Source organism: Phlebotomus papatasi, chromosome 3, assembly GCF_024763615.1.
Source record: "Phlebotomus papatasi isolate M1 chromosome 3, Ppap_2.1, whole genome shotgun sequence".
Taxonomy (NCBI): Eukaryota; Metazoa; Arthropoda; class Insecta; order Diptera; family Psychodidae; genus Phlebotomus; species Phlebotomus papatasi.
The window spans coordinates 63,628,085-63,644,217 of record NC_077224.1 but is presented as its reverse complement, the minus strand read 5'-3'; the positions used below and the strand labels follow the sequence as shown (position 1 = coordinate 63,644,217).

At 33.3% G+C, this 16,133-nt stretch overlaps 2 protein-coding genes across 3 annotated transcripts in view; one reads left to right on the top strand and one right to left on the bottom strand.

Moving 5' to 3' along the window:
* Positions 1–16,133, bottom strand: part of LOC129807170 (leucine--tRNA ligase, cytoplasmic) — a 90,569-nt gene that overhangs the window by 32,121 nt on the left and 42,315 nt on the right. The window lies entirely within an intron of this gene.
* On the top strand, positions 4,540–15,907 carry LOC129807171 (CAP-Gly domain-containing linker protein 1). 2 transcript variants are annotated; one of them, XM_055856260.1, is made up of 5 exons: positions 4,540–5,157; positions 5,944–6,466; positions 9,765–9,982; positions 10,082–10,565; positions 14,174–15,907. In XM_055856260.1, exons 2-5 carry the CDS (start codon positions 5,990–5,992, stop codon positions 15,593–15,595), a joined length of 2,601 nt encoding a protein of 866 aa, XP_055712235.1. In that variant the 5' UTR covers positions 4,540–5,157; positions 5,944–5,989; the 3' UTR covers positions 15,596–15,907. The 2 variants fall into 2 exon arrangements, with proteins under 2 accessions (XP_055712235.1, XP_055712236.1); XM_055856261.1 differs by having other exon boundaries at positions 4,540–5,379; positions 5,467–6,466.

Here is a 16,133-nt window from a genome sequence, read left to right as displayed (position 1 = left end):
ATTGAATATAAAAAAGGTAAAGAAAATTTTGTAGCAGACGCCCTATCCAGGAATTCAAACGCCCAAGAAACTATTAATATATACGCAGTCACCCGTTCACAACAAAAAATTATTGATGAGAAAAAAACGATTGAAACGAATATATCCACAAAAGATCAAAATAGAAATAAAGTCTACCAAAAATTCATTGACCTCGGAGACCATAATCTAACGCCAATAGTAAACGAAAGAAAAGATGAGACTCTCTCATTGGCAGAAAAAGGGAATATTCTTCTCATTCTACCAGAAAATAGTGAACCATCACACTTTCCTTATATAAAACCCAAAGTTATAAATGATATATTAACTACTCTAGAACATAACACTCCTATCACATACAACCAAGAAAAGGAGAGACAATATATCATATGTAAAACTCCAATCTCCGCCACTGTGGAATATGAAGACATATTCCATACCCTCACCATCGTACAAAATTATTGTATCGAAAAACATTTTACCTTTCCGAGAACTCTATTTAATTCTACCTGAAATAAATCGAACTGAAATTCAAACAAATATACTTTAAAAAAAATCTCTCCAAAAAAGATTTTAGAAACACTAGCAAAATCATTAAAGCTTTCAAAAATGTCTGGATGTTGCGAAGACTTTTGCAATCCGTGAGTAAGAATTGATACTACACAAGTCTTCAATCACTTTATTTCATTAAAGTATATTAAAAAAAAAAAGAAGTTTCCTATTTTATAGCTAACTTATATTGGAATTTCAGATTTAAGTAATACCGTTTTAATTTCTCTCTTGTGAGAAGAGTTCTAAGATCAAATGTATTTTCAAATCTAAAGTATGACATTTCTTTCAATAATAAAAATTATTAAGGACCAAGTCCTCTGGGTCAAATAAATTCAAGAGTTAGTAAGGCATATTTGTTTTTTATCAAGGGATTCATTGGATTCACTCGTGATGAACTCCGATGACTTGAAACAGAATAGCGGCTGACTCAATTACTGAGTAACTAGTTTGCGCGTTGATTGTCACTACAACATAAACCCACATTTCAATTAATTTCTTCAGACTAGATAATTCAATTCTTACTTAAATCTCTAATGGACTCCGTTTGCTTCCACAAATCTCAAGCTATTTTACGAGTTTACAACCTTTAATTTAGTTAACAAAATTCATTCTATCGCCATACCTTTCAAATTCTTTCAATTTTCTATTAACCTACATAGTCAAATAACTCTTTTTCCTGACAATAACAATAACAAACTTTCAAATTCATTCGCCAGTTAGCGCTCTCGTTTCCAACAATAATAATAAAATATAAAATCGAATTGCAATAAAAAAAAAGTTCACCTGTAAAAGTGAAGCTTTATTTGTCATCTTCTTTCATTTGTTTTAAAAATCGGAAGTACTGTAAGGTACAATGCTTTATAAATTCATTTTCATATATTATATGAAGTCATATAAAAATTAAAGATTTTCAATATAAAATCCGGATTCGTATCTGAAGCTCAAAAAAAAAATACATTTATACAGAAATATTTCTCATATTTGCGAAAATATTCAAAACTATCAAAATCAAGAGCTAAGTTTGCAATAATACAATGGAATAAAAATTCTTAAATTATATAAAAATTTCAGTAAAACATAACACATAAGAATTTTTGCTTCAATCTTAATCTATAACTAATAAATGATATCAGTTACCCGAAAATATTACTATCTTTTACCTTGAAGACAGAACAGTTCAATTAACGTATTGTACTGGAGAAAACCCGTATATACAATTTAAAAAAGTTTACCCACTTCACGCACCCTTTCGTGAAATAATAACTAACCAATGACCATGATAGTGTATCCAACACCTTTGAAAGAAATTACTGGACTCAGATACAAGATTTAGATTTAGTGTATCGTAAAAGATGATACTTTAATTCAATATTCCTGCAGTCAGAAAACAAAACTTATTGCATATCCAGTAAAAAAAATTCCTGCATAAAATAGATACCAAGCAGTTAATGATAACGTCCATCGCTAACATCTGTTCCCTGTAAATTCTGTTAACGTTTTCTACACCATTTAACAAATAAATGATTACAAGCCTTCTACATGGACTTTCCTATAAAAGGATACTAATAATTTTTAGTTAAAAAGAAAAGCATCTCAAAATCTTAAAGAAACAAATTGACGACATAAGAAGTTTACCAAATACTTTTTGAATTTTCAAAAGTCTGGAAGCATCCAAGAAAAATAATAATAAAACTATTGTCGTTTCAATTATCGGAATATTGCTCACATGCTTATCCGAGTCATTTGTATTCTTAGAAAATGTTTCTGCTAAACAAAAAAAGATACAAAACCTACCCCTGAACTCCCCGACTACGAAAAATATTAACTCAAACATAGCATTTAACTTCATATATTCTCCCACACCTTCAATGGGCACTCAATGGGTCAAGTGGTAGAGCACTCACTCTATGATGCAAGTGTCTCGGGTTCGGATCCCCTTTAGGTCACCAGGAATTTTCTTGGTATTAAATGTTCGAATTGCATCCAGTAAGCTACACTGCACTTGATTCCATGGGGCATGAGACTGACAATCTCATCCCGTATAAAAAAAATAAAACGTGTCTATAAATCTCCTTGTGGCAAGGCCTAGATCCTTCATGGAATATTGTGCCAGCATTATATATTATTATTATTATTATTCTCCAACACTTGAATGAAATAAAATTCACTAAATCCTCCTTAAACTCCTCGCAGTTATATGCTGCTTAAACTCTTCTCGATCGCTGTTATATCCTGCATACCCATTTCATCATTTTATCAAGATTATTTTAGCCCAGAATTTATTCGGATTCTAAAAAAAAGGTCTTAAATTTAAGCATCCTTTTGTAATCATCCACAAGAATTTGATTATTTCTAAATAATTAAAAAAAAATGTTTTTCCCAGAACATCTATATTTTTCCACTATTACACAGTGGCACCCAGAATCCCAAAAGATGCGTGAGGGTTAAATAACTATAAACATCAGGGGCATGACAATTCCTATGTTTCCCATATGTTTCTAGCACGCCGAAAAAACTTTTGGGTTTATTAGCTGTTTTTTGTCAATATATAATAATTTAGCAAAAAATATAAATGCAGAATAAAAGCCAACTTAATATTGAATAGGCAACCGAAAACCCGAAATTGGCAACCTAAGTAGTTTTGAAGATATCTCGTGAAATGTGTGCGAAAATAAGGAAAAATTTACACTAAAATCGGTCGCATTTTACAGAGCTAATGTCACCCATTGGTAAACATACTAATCAGCATCTCTAGGGAACAGTTTTCAAAACAATTTTCGAAAAGAATTACAATAGAAATGCTACTTAGAAAAGTAGTGCTACGCAGCTTAACAATATAATGAAAGCTTGTTTGTACGCAAATTCAAAATTCAATAATTTTAAATAAGAATCGCTTAATCATCCGATGTATTCGCTTAATTTTTTTTTCTATATAATCTGGATTAATCCTGGATGCGCTATAAACTGCCCAAATTCGGACCAAAAAAGAGAAAAAAGAAAAACAAAATCTCAATATAATTAGAGGAGATAGTTGAAAACATTAGTATACAGGAGTAATATATACATAAATGTAAATATATATATATAGATATGTGAAAGCATAAATGCTTTTTTTTTACGGGGGGAGGAGGTCCCCCGGGACATATTTATATATATATACAAATTATAAAAGAAAATTTTTATCACAAGAATGTATAATCAAAAATTTTATAATCAAATATTATTTCAAATTATAAACAAATTATCACATATTATTATCAAATATCAGTTATACAAAGACATTATAACGAAGAGTGAAAATTTGTTATGAAATAATTTAAAATTAATGAAAAAGTCTCAAATAAATGATAAAGTGCCAAAGTGTATTGTTAGCAGACTAAAGACAAAATTTCAAATTGTAAGATGACTGTAATTACCAGCGAGGAAGACCCAAACCAATAGTCGAAAGTTTTGGTAAAAATTCAAAGTCTTTCAATTTGAAAAGAAACGAGTTCTCTGCTGCAACTACAAAGCTGTAACTACATAAAATTCCTTAGATGCATATTACATAGTATCACATACTTATAATAAAACATATGTATCAGGGAAAACCATACTCTTATCAGTTATAAAAAGAGACACATTAATCTCAAGACATTATACTTCAAAAAAATACGTAATCATATGCTAACCAAATTTTATATTCAACATTTTCAATATATTATATTATACTAACACCTCTACATAAATAATAAAAAAAAAAGTAAACCAAATGATTGTAACAGCAGCCATAAATATATGAACTGTAAACACAATTATGTAATCTCAAATATAAATGTAATGTGAAAGACACCTTTTTCCAAAAAAAAATAGAAGAGAAAACAGAGAAACACCTGAACCTCCTTCTTCTAAGGGGAAAGGAATGTAGTGATCCAAATCTTATGGATCACTCTGTAAGAATATTGGGCGGAATTTAAGATGATTTGTAATGATCCATATTCTATGGATCACTCTGCGAAGATAATTTATGGGAGTTGACGAAGATCAAACCCAAAGAGAAATAAAAAGAGTTCGATGGAGGAATTCTCACTTGGAGAATGAAAAAAAAATAAGAGACCATCGCGCAGAGATGATTTACGATCATAATTTATGAGATGTCCACATTTCGTGGGTGCAGGTGCAGTACAAAAAATAGAGACAAAAATAGCACACAACCAATAGTAAAATAAAAAAGGGCATATCGCAAACAACAGTAAGAAAAATAGGGTTCAATGATTGGAGAACAGTGTCTTATATAGCTGAGATTATGGTATAAAAGGGCTGCCGAAATTAGTATAATTGTTCAGTTGCCAGTGACTTCTCTTGAGATCACTGGTTGTAATTCAAGAAGTGAAATAAATACTTTTGGTGCCAACACCCTGTGTTATTCACTATCCGCTGGACCGATCCGACTGGAGGATTTCCTGAGGTGGACGTGTACTTGGAGAAAAATTTTCAATTTTCTAAAAAACCACGGCACTACAGCATTACCAACGAGAAAAAATGGAGTGGCAATCGCAATTGCAAAACCTTACGTTTTTTACGTAAATCTCACCTACAGAAAATTACGTAAGTCCTCCTAGCAAACCTTTCGAGAGACTAACGTTATCTTTTCTGACAGTTCTGACGTATTTATTTCACGTAATTTTGAAGTTAAGATAGTGTAATAATTGCTAAACTTACGTTTTACTGACGTATGTATGCCTAGCAAAAATTATGTTAGTCCTGTAAATGCACAATATTCAAAAGACTGACGACGTATTATTCACGTAAAAATGACGTAGTTTTGAGGTAAGAGTTCCCATAGTTGAGGGTTATCCTAAGTAATTTCAATGACGTGGGAATAACGTTCTCATGACCTAATTTACAAATTTATAGCAACATTTTGCTACTCGGACATAAACGTGCTGCGCAATCTTTTCTACTAGGACTAACAATAGGAGACTTCAACACAAAGCACAATCCCCTTGTCTCTAAATTTCAATCAGGAGTGTAACTTGAGGTAAGTGTGCTGCTTTTGCGCATCGGAGACACGAGGAAAAGTGTGGTTCGATGTTCAGGAAAAACGCCAAAATGTGTTCAGCCATAAGACCATCGACCACACAGTCATCGTGACTAACGTAGAAAATCTAAATATAAATCCCTCGAGTTTCCCAATACAGAATTTCCACATCCATAGGAGATTATTCTCATTTCATCTCGCTCAGAATGTGGTGAATTTTCATCGAGAGAACACGCCTTTTAAACAAAGATTTATACTTTAAAAGAGCAGACATTATTCAAGAAGATAGAAGTTTTTTTTTCTTTGGTATCCAAGAGAGATTTTCCTAAAGGAAAGTTTGTTCTTTTTTGTAGTTTCAAAGTGTTTGGATTCTTCTTAAAGTGATGCAAAGGAGCAGATATGGGTGATAATAGTGAGAAAAATTGTGAAAAAAGTTCTCGTGAATCCGAAATGGAGGAATTTAGGCAGAATCTACGTGAAAAGCGTGAACAGCGTCAGACAGTTTTATCGAATTTTCGCAAAAAATTTGCCAAATTGGAGCGTGAAAATAGCAAATTGAGGGATATAATTGAAAATGCGGGACTTAAAGTGGATTTTGATGATGAATTAGATGCAAAATCAGCTGATATGTGTACATCATCAACCATTGTGGCATCTCCAGACGACAGTGACCATCAACAGGATGATGATGATGATCACGTCACAAGCATCAAGACCAACTTGGCAGAAACCCAACATGAATTGCAATTAGCAAATGCAAACGTTCTCTCATTGACATCAGAGTTGAGTGCAATCAAACGACAGGTGGTCTCACTAAAGGAGGTGAATACAATAAGTAAACAACTGATGGAAATTCGGGAAACTGAAGTTAACCAAGTGAGTTGCATTTGAAATTAATTATATAGTTTGTATATTCTCGTGACAACTGGGTGACTTAATTGCAAGTATTCTAAATTAACTTTGAGTGCATTGTTGAAGAAATGTATGCAACTTTAGTCACTGTATCATCTTATTAAGTGTGATTCTTTCAAAATCACAGCTATTGTGACGCTGCGATTTGGTCTACTACCTCCCATCGATCTCATATTTAAACGGTAGATATTTTTGTGCCGTACGTGATTCCGAAAATTACCAGTTCCCATAGAGAGTCCAAATGGTCAGTCCTAATAAACGATCGCCTCAATTCTGAGATGAATCTTTAAACTATGAATCTTTAAATCAGATCTTAAAGACTGATTCGTATTCACATCTTTAAACATAAACATCTTTAATCTTGTCTTTATTTGTAAAGTGTCAAATTTCTATAAAGATTTATTTAATTTTTAAACTGGTTAGGACGATCTTTTAAAGCTTTAAATGCAGAAAATTTTGTGGAAAAATTAGTGGATGAAACATCAATAGTCTTTAACTCTAAATAAGACTTTTTCATTTCAAGACTAAATGTTTACCTTTAAAATCTTTAAGCATTCTTTATTTCAGAATTGGGGGGTATAATACCGATTTCAAGGAGATATTTCAATTTTCTTAAATTGTTTTAAATTGGTATTTAGTTATTTTTCTAAACTTTTTGAAAACTTGGTTCTTTTCTTATTTCATTTGGAATCTTTAAACGAACAGTAAAAGAACGCTATTAGAATATTCTTGACTTCAAACGAGATTATCCTTATAAAGGTCATTGTCAAGAATACCTCTATCTAGTCCAGATGAAGTAACAAAATTTCTAATTTATAATCGAAAACTTAACTCTGAAAACCTCCGAGTTTTATCCGCGGCAACCGATGTCAAAGATCTTAGGGTTTCATTGAATGGTACTTTTTTGAACACTGATTCCACGCGTTCCAAGATTACTGAATTCGAATAGAGAGATCTCGATCAAGACATCAAATAGTTTCCAACCATAAGGACAACTACCATTTTTAAGATTAAGATTTGTCTAATTTTATTTAGTTTATTTGGTTATTTATTTGGTTGGCTCTAAACTCTATCGGTTCCGGCAGACTAGCCTTGGTTGGATCAGTTGCAGTGAATGTGTATTTGTATCAATCGATCTCTTTATGTCGAACACGTTTCTGCACCAACCTCTCTTGTTTTAGGCAATTCATTGTCAATGCATTGACATTTCTTTTCATATTTCGAACAAGAGACTTTGTGGCATTCGAGTGGAAATAACAAGATGATGGGTGGGAGTGAACTGAAATCGTTTGTATACATTTGTGATCCTCTGTAGAGGTCCGCCACTTCATAGTCCTAATGGACTTTGCCACCTTATTGTGAGTCTTGTCCAATGGATGGTACATTAGACCCTCTTTAATCTTTGCCTCATACATTTCAGGCCTCACTTATAGAGGCCCTAATGTATTAACTGAACCACTCAGGCTCTACAATTATCATCTGAACTCTAAAGACATTTTCTCTAAAACATGTTGAAAATTTTGTAAAACATTAAATAAAATTTCATCGAAATATCGTCCAAGTTTTGAGGACATTCAACATCGATTCTAAAGTCGATTTTTCGATTAATCGACCCTTTGAATAAATCATATAAATTTGTAGTGTTCCGATAGAGCATTTGACGAGACCTTTCCAAATTAACATCCAGAATCTTATTCTAGCAATGAATACGAGAGCCATGATCATTTTAAGATTCATTTTGTAACCCTTAAGTCTACACATATATCCCGGCTCTCTCAAAAATTTAAGATCGGTCCACGCCATAGGAGCAGACATTGGGAAAACGATATTTGGGGGTGTTCCATCAATTTCTTATATCGTACATCAGATATTTAACCTTTCCCGAAAATCACTTCTCGATATCTCCCCATTCTCTCTCCAGAAGCAGTTACAAAGGGGATCAGCGGGACTATCAAGATTGTGAAGAAGAATTCAAGCTAAAACACTTTAGAAACCGTATTTATCAATCAATTAGTGCAAGTTTAAGATCTTTAAAATAAAACTATGAAAAAGATAAATCTGAATTGGTTCAAATCGGCTATGAACCTGTTATGAATCGATAATTTTAATCCGTAATTCAATTGTGTTACTTCTACGCAATTCTCAACAAAATTTTGATATGATCTGTAAATCGATTTAAATCGATCATGTAGTGGAATTCTGTAACAGTACGACAATGTCATATGACCAATTTAGAATTTTTTATGTGGTAAATTTGGCAAAACTATTCGAAGGTGTGACTCATATCAATAATTGAGAAATTTCTAGAGTTGCTTGTAATAGCCATTCGATACTTACCGACCTTTTATGTCTTCCTTCTCCCGAATGTAAGCCCGAGAATTAGTCATATGACATTGTCATATTATTATAAAATTCCCATTCTGGACCGATAGGCATAGAAATATGACAAAATAGAAAAAACACAAATGGAAAGCTTAAAGCTTTTTCTATTGACTCTTTTTCTTTCTTCGAAATAATTAATAGTAAACAACAATTTCAGGGACATAGTATTATAATTGCAATCATTATGTAAAATCGAGACGCTTTGAAATCCTATTTTAAATCATTAGCATATTTTGAATTTCACTTAGTTAGGGGAAGTGTGCCAAATTTCGGACAGCTTCTAATTTCGGCCACTTTGAGTGTAATTTCGTCCATGGAAATAAATTAATTAAAATTATGTATGTAATTTTCGAATAGTCAATGAATTCATCTTTGTTTTAAATATTTATTCATTATAAATATTAAACTCGTTCCGTTTGACATTTTGAAATTTTCTATTTGTTGCGTTACAAAATGTGGCCAGAAAAAAGGTGGCCGGAATTTCACTCAAAGTGTCCGGAATACTACCCAAAGCAATGCCCATATTTTTATTAATTTTTCTATATTTTAGGAAGTGATTTAAAGAAAACAAAGATGATAAACTAGTTTTCAAGGTTCCACACAACCCTCCCGAAAAAGAAGTAACAAAAAATTCAATATGAATTTAAATTATTGCATTTCAAACTTAGGACTTCGGTGCTTATATGCCACTATGCCGAAATTTGGCACACTTACCCTAGAACCTTTCTAAAAGAGTATTTAACTAACGAATGCATTAAAAAATTAAAATGTAATTGCCTTATCAGTCAAAATGCCTAGGACTTAGAATTTCCAATGAATCACAATTCCCATAAACTAAAGCAAGCTAATCATGAGTTTTTTTTCTCAACTTTAATTATAGCTTAGAGCTAAATTGAGGGATATCGAGGAGTCCATAGCTGACCGAGAAATGGTGATAATGTCCGAGAATTTGCGGAATGAGTACATTCGGCAGTTGGACAACATGAAGAACTTGAAGGTGCTGTACGAACAACGAGCTAGAGCTTCAGATTTGGAGATGGAGACACTCAGGGAACGCCTAATTGCCAGTGAAAATCGATTGAAAGAACAAGTTGACAAGTAATTTAACCATCTGAGAAACTTTATTAAACTTTTTTTTGACTACTTCACACCCAATCAAACCTTTTTTTCTCTTTTTTTCTTCAATCCTTTATATAGAAATCAAGAGCAAGAGAATCACATTCACCAACTCGAAAATGACCTCTCAATCACCCAAAATCAATTGGTCGATTCAAAGTGTGAAATTGAGACTATCCAGACCGAATATGGTGCCATCAATCAACTATTTGGTCGAATGCTAATGGGTTTCAATTCGGGAAATGACAATTTGGATATTGATAAATTGACGGAAATCCTGGAAGAGCACCGACTCCTCCTCTCAAACATCACCAATAACGAAGAATCACTAATTGCAAATAATTTCCTACCAAAAGTTCTATATGATTTAGTAACACAAGCAACGGAGAAAGAAGACAATGAGACAGAGAATGATGAGAAAACTGTTGAAAATTCATCATGCTCGAATGTCGATAGAAGAGAAATTTCCAGTACTGAGGAAATTATTGGAAATTTGCCAAAAGTATGGAGAATTCTTACGGAATTATTGAGTCATCAGAAGAAAATTAATCCTGTACCTCTGCAGGTAATTTTACTCTCAAAAACTTTTGCTTTTCTTCTCCATTCCTTCCGCCGCCCCCTTCTCTCTCTCATTCTAAATAAATTTTCTCTTGCTTCTCTTTCAACACAATTATTTCACAAACTTTCCCATTCACCAAAAAAAAAAAGACAAGAAAAGCTTAAATGCATTCTCACAGCTGTTATTGACGACAATCATAATTTACAGCCCTTATTTTTAGTTCTCAGGGAAATTGCACAAATTATGTAAAATTTTAAGTAGCACTCAAGCCAAAATTAGTCTGAGAAAGTTCTATAAAGACAACATAGTTGTGAAGAAAGCAACAATCTTAAGTTATTTATCACACAATTATATGATAAAAAAATTTACCTGAAACGTTGAATTCCAATTTAATTGTTTTACCAAAGATATATGCGCTAATGCGCTACCTTCAAAAATTATTTTGAAAATTACTGGAAAATAAATGTTTTTTTTCCAAAATTTTTGTTTAAAATTAGACAACAAATTGCCAAATATAAGATTCAGACGCAAACGTATATAAATTATTTACCAAATTTATCAATCATTTCCTATTTTTTTTAGGTTTTTTTTAATAATAAGAAAGGAATAATGAATAATTAGAGACGTTCTAGAGCAGAGGTGTGCAAGAACCGTTAAAAACCGAATAAACGTCAAAATAAGTTCGTTCTGGTAGCGTTTTGACCATTGACGTACATGTTTCATTTGACGTTTATTCGGTTTCAACGGTTCTTGTACGCCTCTGTTCTAGAGAATCTAACCATTTCGCTAGAATATCGTGGACATTCTGTCAAATTGGTTATGGACATTCCACTATTGTCGATGGACATTCCGTTAGAATGTCCATGGACATTTCGCTAGAATATCGATTAACATTCCATAAGAACGTAGAGAAACCCCGACTATACACTGAACGATAAACACTCTATCAGGATATTCACAAGCATTCTTTCAAAATATCTTCTTGATTTGTGGCTTTTCGTAAGCGAGAAAAATAGGAGACACTGGGGCAAAAAGTCACAAAACGAATATTTTATTTTTGAAAAGCTACCCGAGTGCCCCAGAAATTTCTAGTTAGGACAGTTTCATAGGAAATTTAATACTGTATAACTTTGTGAAAGTCATTTTACCCAATTTTGTAAGGAAATACATTTATCGAGATGTTTTCTAAAAGGTAATTTTCTGACCATTCTCAAGATTGTTGGGGCAAATAGTATCAGGCATTGGGTAAAATGATCATGATCACTTTTTTATTCGCTTTATTACAATCTCCTTTAAATCTAAAATCGTAAATTTAAAAATACCTAGATCGCATATTTTCATGGGAAATTTACTCCTCTACATCTTTGTAGGACAACTTTGCCTCTATCTGAACGAGAAAAGTACTTTTCAAGTTATTTTCCAAAGGTCTTTTTTGGGAAGAAAATTCTATTCAATCATTCTTAAAAGACGAAAATGGCTAATTGGCTAATTTCGTCTCGAATGACGAGATGAATTTGACGAAATCTGTTTAAGAGTTGTCGAGTAAATGTCACTTAAGTGCAGAATAAAAACTAAACAAAAAATAATGGAAAGAAGTGTTTTGTATTCTTTTTAAACTAATCTCAGATTCAGTAAAACTCGACAGAATTTTAATGCTCCTGAACAATAAACGGCGGCACATGGCAATGACGTTTCTTTTCGCCGTGAGACATCAGAAATTGCTTCGACTTTTGTTACTTTTTGCCCCATACCTTTTGTTACTTTTTACCCCAGGTGGTAATTTTTAACGGATTTCTGAAGCAAAAATCTTTAGAAAATGCTAAAACGGATAGCGGCTTCGTATTCAAAGAACCCAAATCATTTAGGAAATATTCACTAGTGCATCAATTTTGGAAAATAAGTAGGTAAAAATATATATCTTTTCGTATTCTTTGAGGGTTGGCACTCATTGGGTCAAGTAGTAGAGCACTCGCTCTATGATGCAAGTGTCTCGGGTTCGAATCCCCTTTAGGTCACCAGGAATTTTTCTGGCGTTAAAGGTGTTCGGATTGCATCCAGTGAGCTTCACTGCACTTGATTCCACGGGCATGGGACTGACAACCTCATCCCGTACAAGAAAAAATAATAATGCATGTCTAGAAATCCCCTTGCGGGAAGGCCTTGTTCCTTCATGGAATGTCGTGCCAGCATTATTATTATTATTATTAAAAATATATATCTGCTGTAAAGGCGTCTACACATTGGGAGCAATTTTCGTCAAAAATTGCGTTTTTGACAGAAATTTGACGTTTCCCCCTACAACGCTGCAGGGAATTTCCTTCAAAAAAGCAATTTTTGACAGAAATTGCTCCCAATGTGTAGAGGCCATAAGGTAAATATTTCAAAAACGGTTAATAATTTCAAAAATTTTATTTTATAAATTCCTTGCTCGAATCCTAAGAAACTTACGACAATGATGATTGTCTACAGAGGCTATGGGAAAAAATTTTAGACCGCTCTCTTTTTATTTTGGAAGATATTAAATTGTGAAATTTTTGATTTGTGACATTTTGCCCCAGTGTCTCCTATTTTTCTTTTCAATTGTAGTCTAAAATGTTTTAGACCACCAAAAAGTGACGCACCAAACGTCTTTCATTCAGAAATAAAAATCATCAATCAATTAAAATCATCAAAATGAAAAAGATTTTCACCTTCGCCATATAATTTCGAACAGTATAAATAATAACTGTAAATCATTTTATGGGGAATAATTATAACGATTATCGTTCAATTCATCGTAACAAAACGATATATAACGTTAGAAAAGTTATCGAAAAAATAATAAAAAAAAGGATTGTGTCTTAGCTTAACTTCAGAACATTTTTTTACTGAAAACAAATATCGATATCATAAACTTTGATAAAAAGTACACAAGAAGAATTAAAAAAAATCATCAATTGCAATGTGAAATAAAAAATATACTTAAATGCATTCAGGAAATTGTAAATTAACCTCAACATTTCCCATAACTTTTTTAGAGTAATATATAAAATAAAAAAGTTGTAAAATTCACGGAAAACTAATATGGATTGAGTCTTAGCTAATGTGAATATAAAAAAACAGCATTATACGATTATTAATTTTGCTTTGATTAAAGAATCGAATTGAATATTCCCGAGTCTTCAATCATAAATGTAAAAAAAAATCTTAAAATTTATAAGCACCTACAATCCTCAAATTGGTTCGTGTCTCAGCTAAATTTGAATAAAATTCTTTAAAAAATACCCTTTAAAATTATAAGACATTTATCACTTTTCTAAAAACGCAATTTCAGATAAACAATTTCTAAAATAGAAGATATTTACTGAGAAAAATGCTTGCAAAATCTTTCTTGAAAGTCTACCTGCGTAATAAGTTCTTTAAAATTATACACAAACGCATGAAAAAATATGTCTCAGTCTAGACTTCATTGGCACACATCATTCTGAATAATCGCAAAAATATTCTGATTCACAGAACAAAGAACAATTCCATTTCCTAAAATACCATGTTCAATTGAGGATGAAACGCCATTCTCAGAAAAGTCCACCAAATGAAAGCACCATGTAATGCAATAAATCACATTTCTATTTCAGGAAGATGGTCAGAATGAGGACTGTTACAAATCTGTGCAGACACCCTCGGGTCCGCAGCTCGTGCTGAGTGTCAGCAAGACATACATCAAGCTAAAGAACTTAATATTGGAGAAGAAGTCCCTGACAAAGGAAACAAATCGACTTAAGACATTAAACAGTCATTTGGAGCGAACACTGGAATCGCAAGAGAAACGACTGGGTGTAGTTAGTGTTGAGCTGACAAAAACATGGCATTTGGTCAATCGACTACAGCGTCAGCATCGTCAATTGCATACCCAGGAGCAAGTGTTGCGGTACCAACTTCAACAGAAGCGAAGATTATTGCTGGAACTTAAGGAGGAACTTGAGTATTGTCGTGTAAAATGGGCAAAAGCCCGGGAAAAGAATGAGGATTCTGAGGTGCAGTGGGAGTCACTGAGACGTGAATTTGCCAGTCGAAAAGATGGAAGTGCATCAGCTGAAAGTGGATATAGCGATGATCCTGTCTCTGAGGATGATGAAGATGATGGTAAGAGTGCTGGAGATGTTGATTCTGACGAAGAAATTCAGAAAATCCCAACAATCATCCCACAAGTGATAGACAAAAAAAATCCATCTAACGAAACACTGGAAGAGATGTTCAATCGGATAAGTGGATCAGTGCAGGAGGAAAATCCACCAGAAATAGTTGAAAACACGTCACCAAGAGCTACAACACCCCCTGAGAACAATCTTGAAAATAATGCTGCGAATGTCGAAAATGCAGCCACATCCACATCAAATGCATCCACCAGTGTTCTCACCGAAAATGAAGAGGACTACACTGCAAGGCGTGCTGCTCGTTTGAAACGTCTCGAGGAGGAATGCAAGACATTTATGGCGAAAATGACAGAGAACCGAAATCGTGGTTCACAGCTCTGTAATCATCTCGACCGTGTTCACACCCGATTTGGCGATAATCGAACTGTCGAGGAGAATGCAAATGAATCAAGTCTCACTCCCGATACCACCACTATCCCAACACCCTCAGATCCAGAGACAACCACAAGGCGGACAACGCAATTGGAGCATCATGAGGGAGAATGCAAATCAGTTGTGGATGCTCAAATGAGTATGATTGAGTGTAATTTAGAACAGGTGAACAATTCCACTGACTTGACCACAAACCCCCAAGGAGGAATCCTCACTGCCACAGAAGAAAATTATACTAGTCGACGAAGCGAGAGAATCCAACGTCTCGAGGCACAATGCAGAGAACTAATGGATAAAATGACAGCCAATAGAAATCGTGGTGAGGAACTAAGTGATCAACTCGATGAAATGCACCAGAGATTCTCCAGTAGATCTTCCTCTGAAGCACCATCATCACAATCCCCAGATCCCCCAGATAATACCCCTGAAAACCACGAGAAAGAAGAAGACCCAGGGGAAAATTTCCCATAACTTTTCTGCCAAAATCCTCCTCTCTTTAATAAAATGTATCTGGCCTGTGCTCAATGTTGGTGCAATAATTTTTCTCTCTAAAATTCTTTTTTTTCTTTTCCTTTTTCTACGTATATATAATTTTCTAAATATAGTTTTATTTCGACGATGAAAAAAACCTATATATAAATATATTTACTGTTCATTGTCTATCTTGTGTACCTAACTGAAAATGTGAAATATTAAATTGTACTGTGGAAAAGAGATTATATGATGCAAAGAAATTTTTGAATGTTTTATAAATCAATAAATAATAATATGCGCTCTTCGAAATTTTGTTTTTTACCTCTCCCCATGTAAACAGACGGAATTCCCACGGGAATTCCCACAATTTTTTAGGTGTGATTCCTTCTAATCACACCTATTGTAATCCTCGGATTTTCCAAAGTGCTCAGATCGAGTTGAAATTCACAGGGTATACACACTATACATATTTTGCATGCAAATCTTTAAACGCGAATATCTCGTAAACTAGAAGCGATAGACCCCCCAAAGTTGG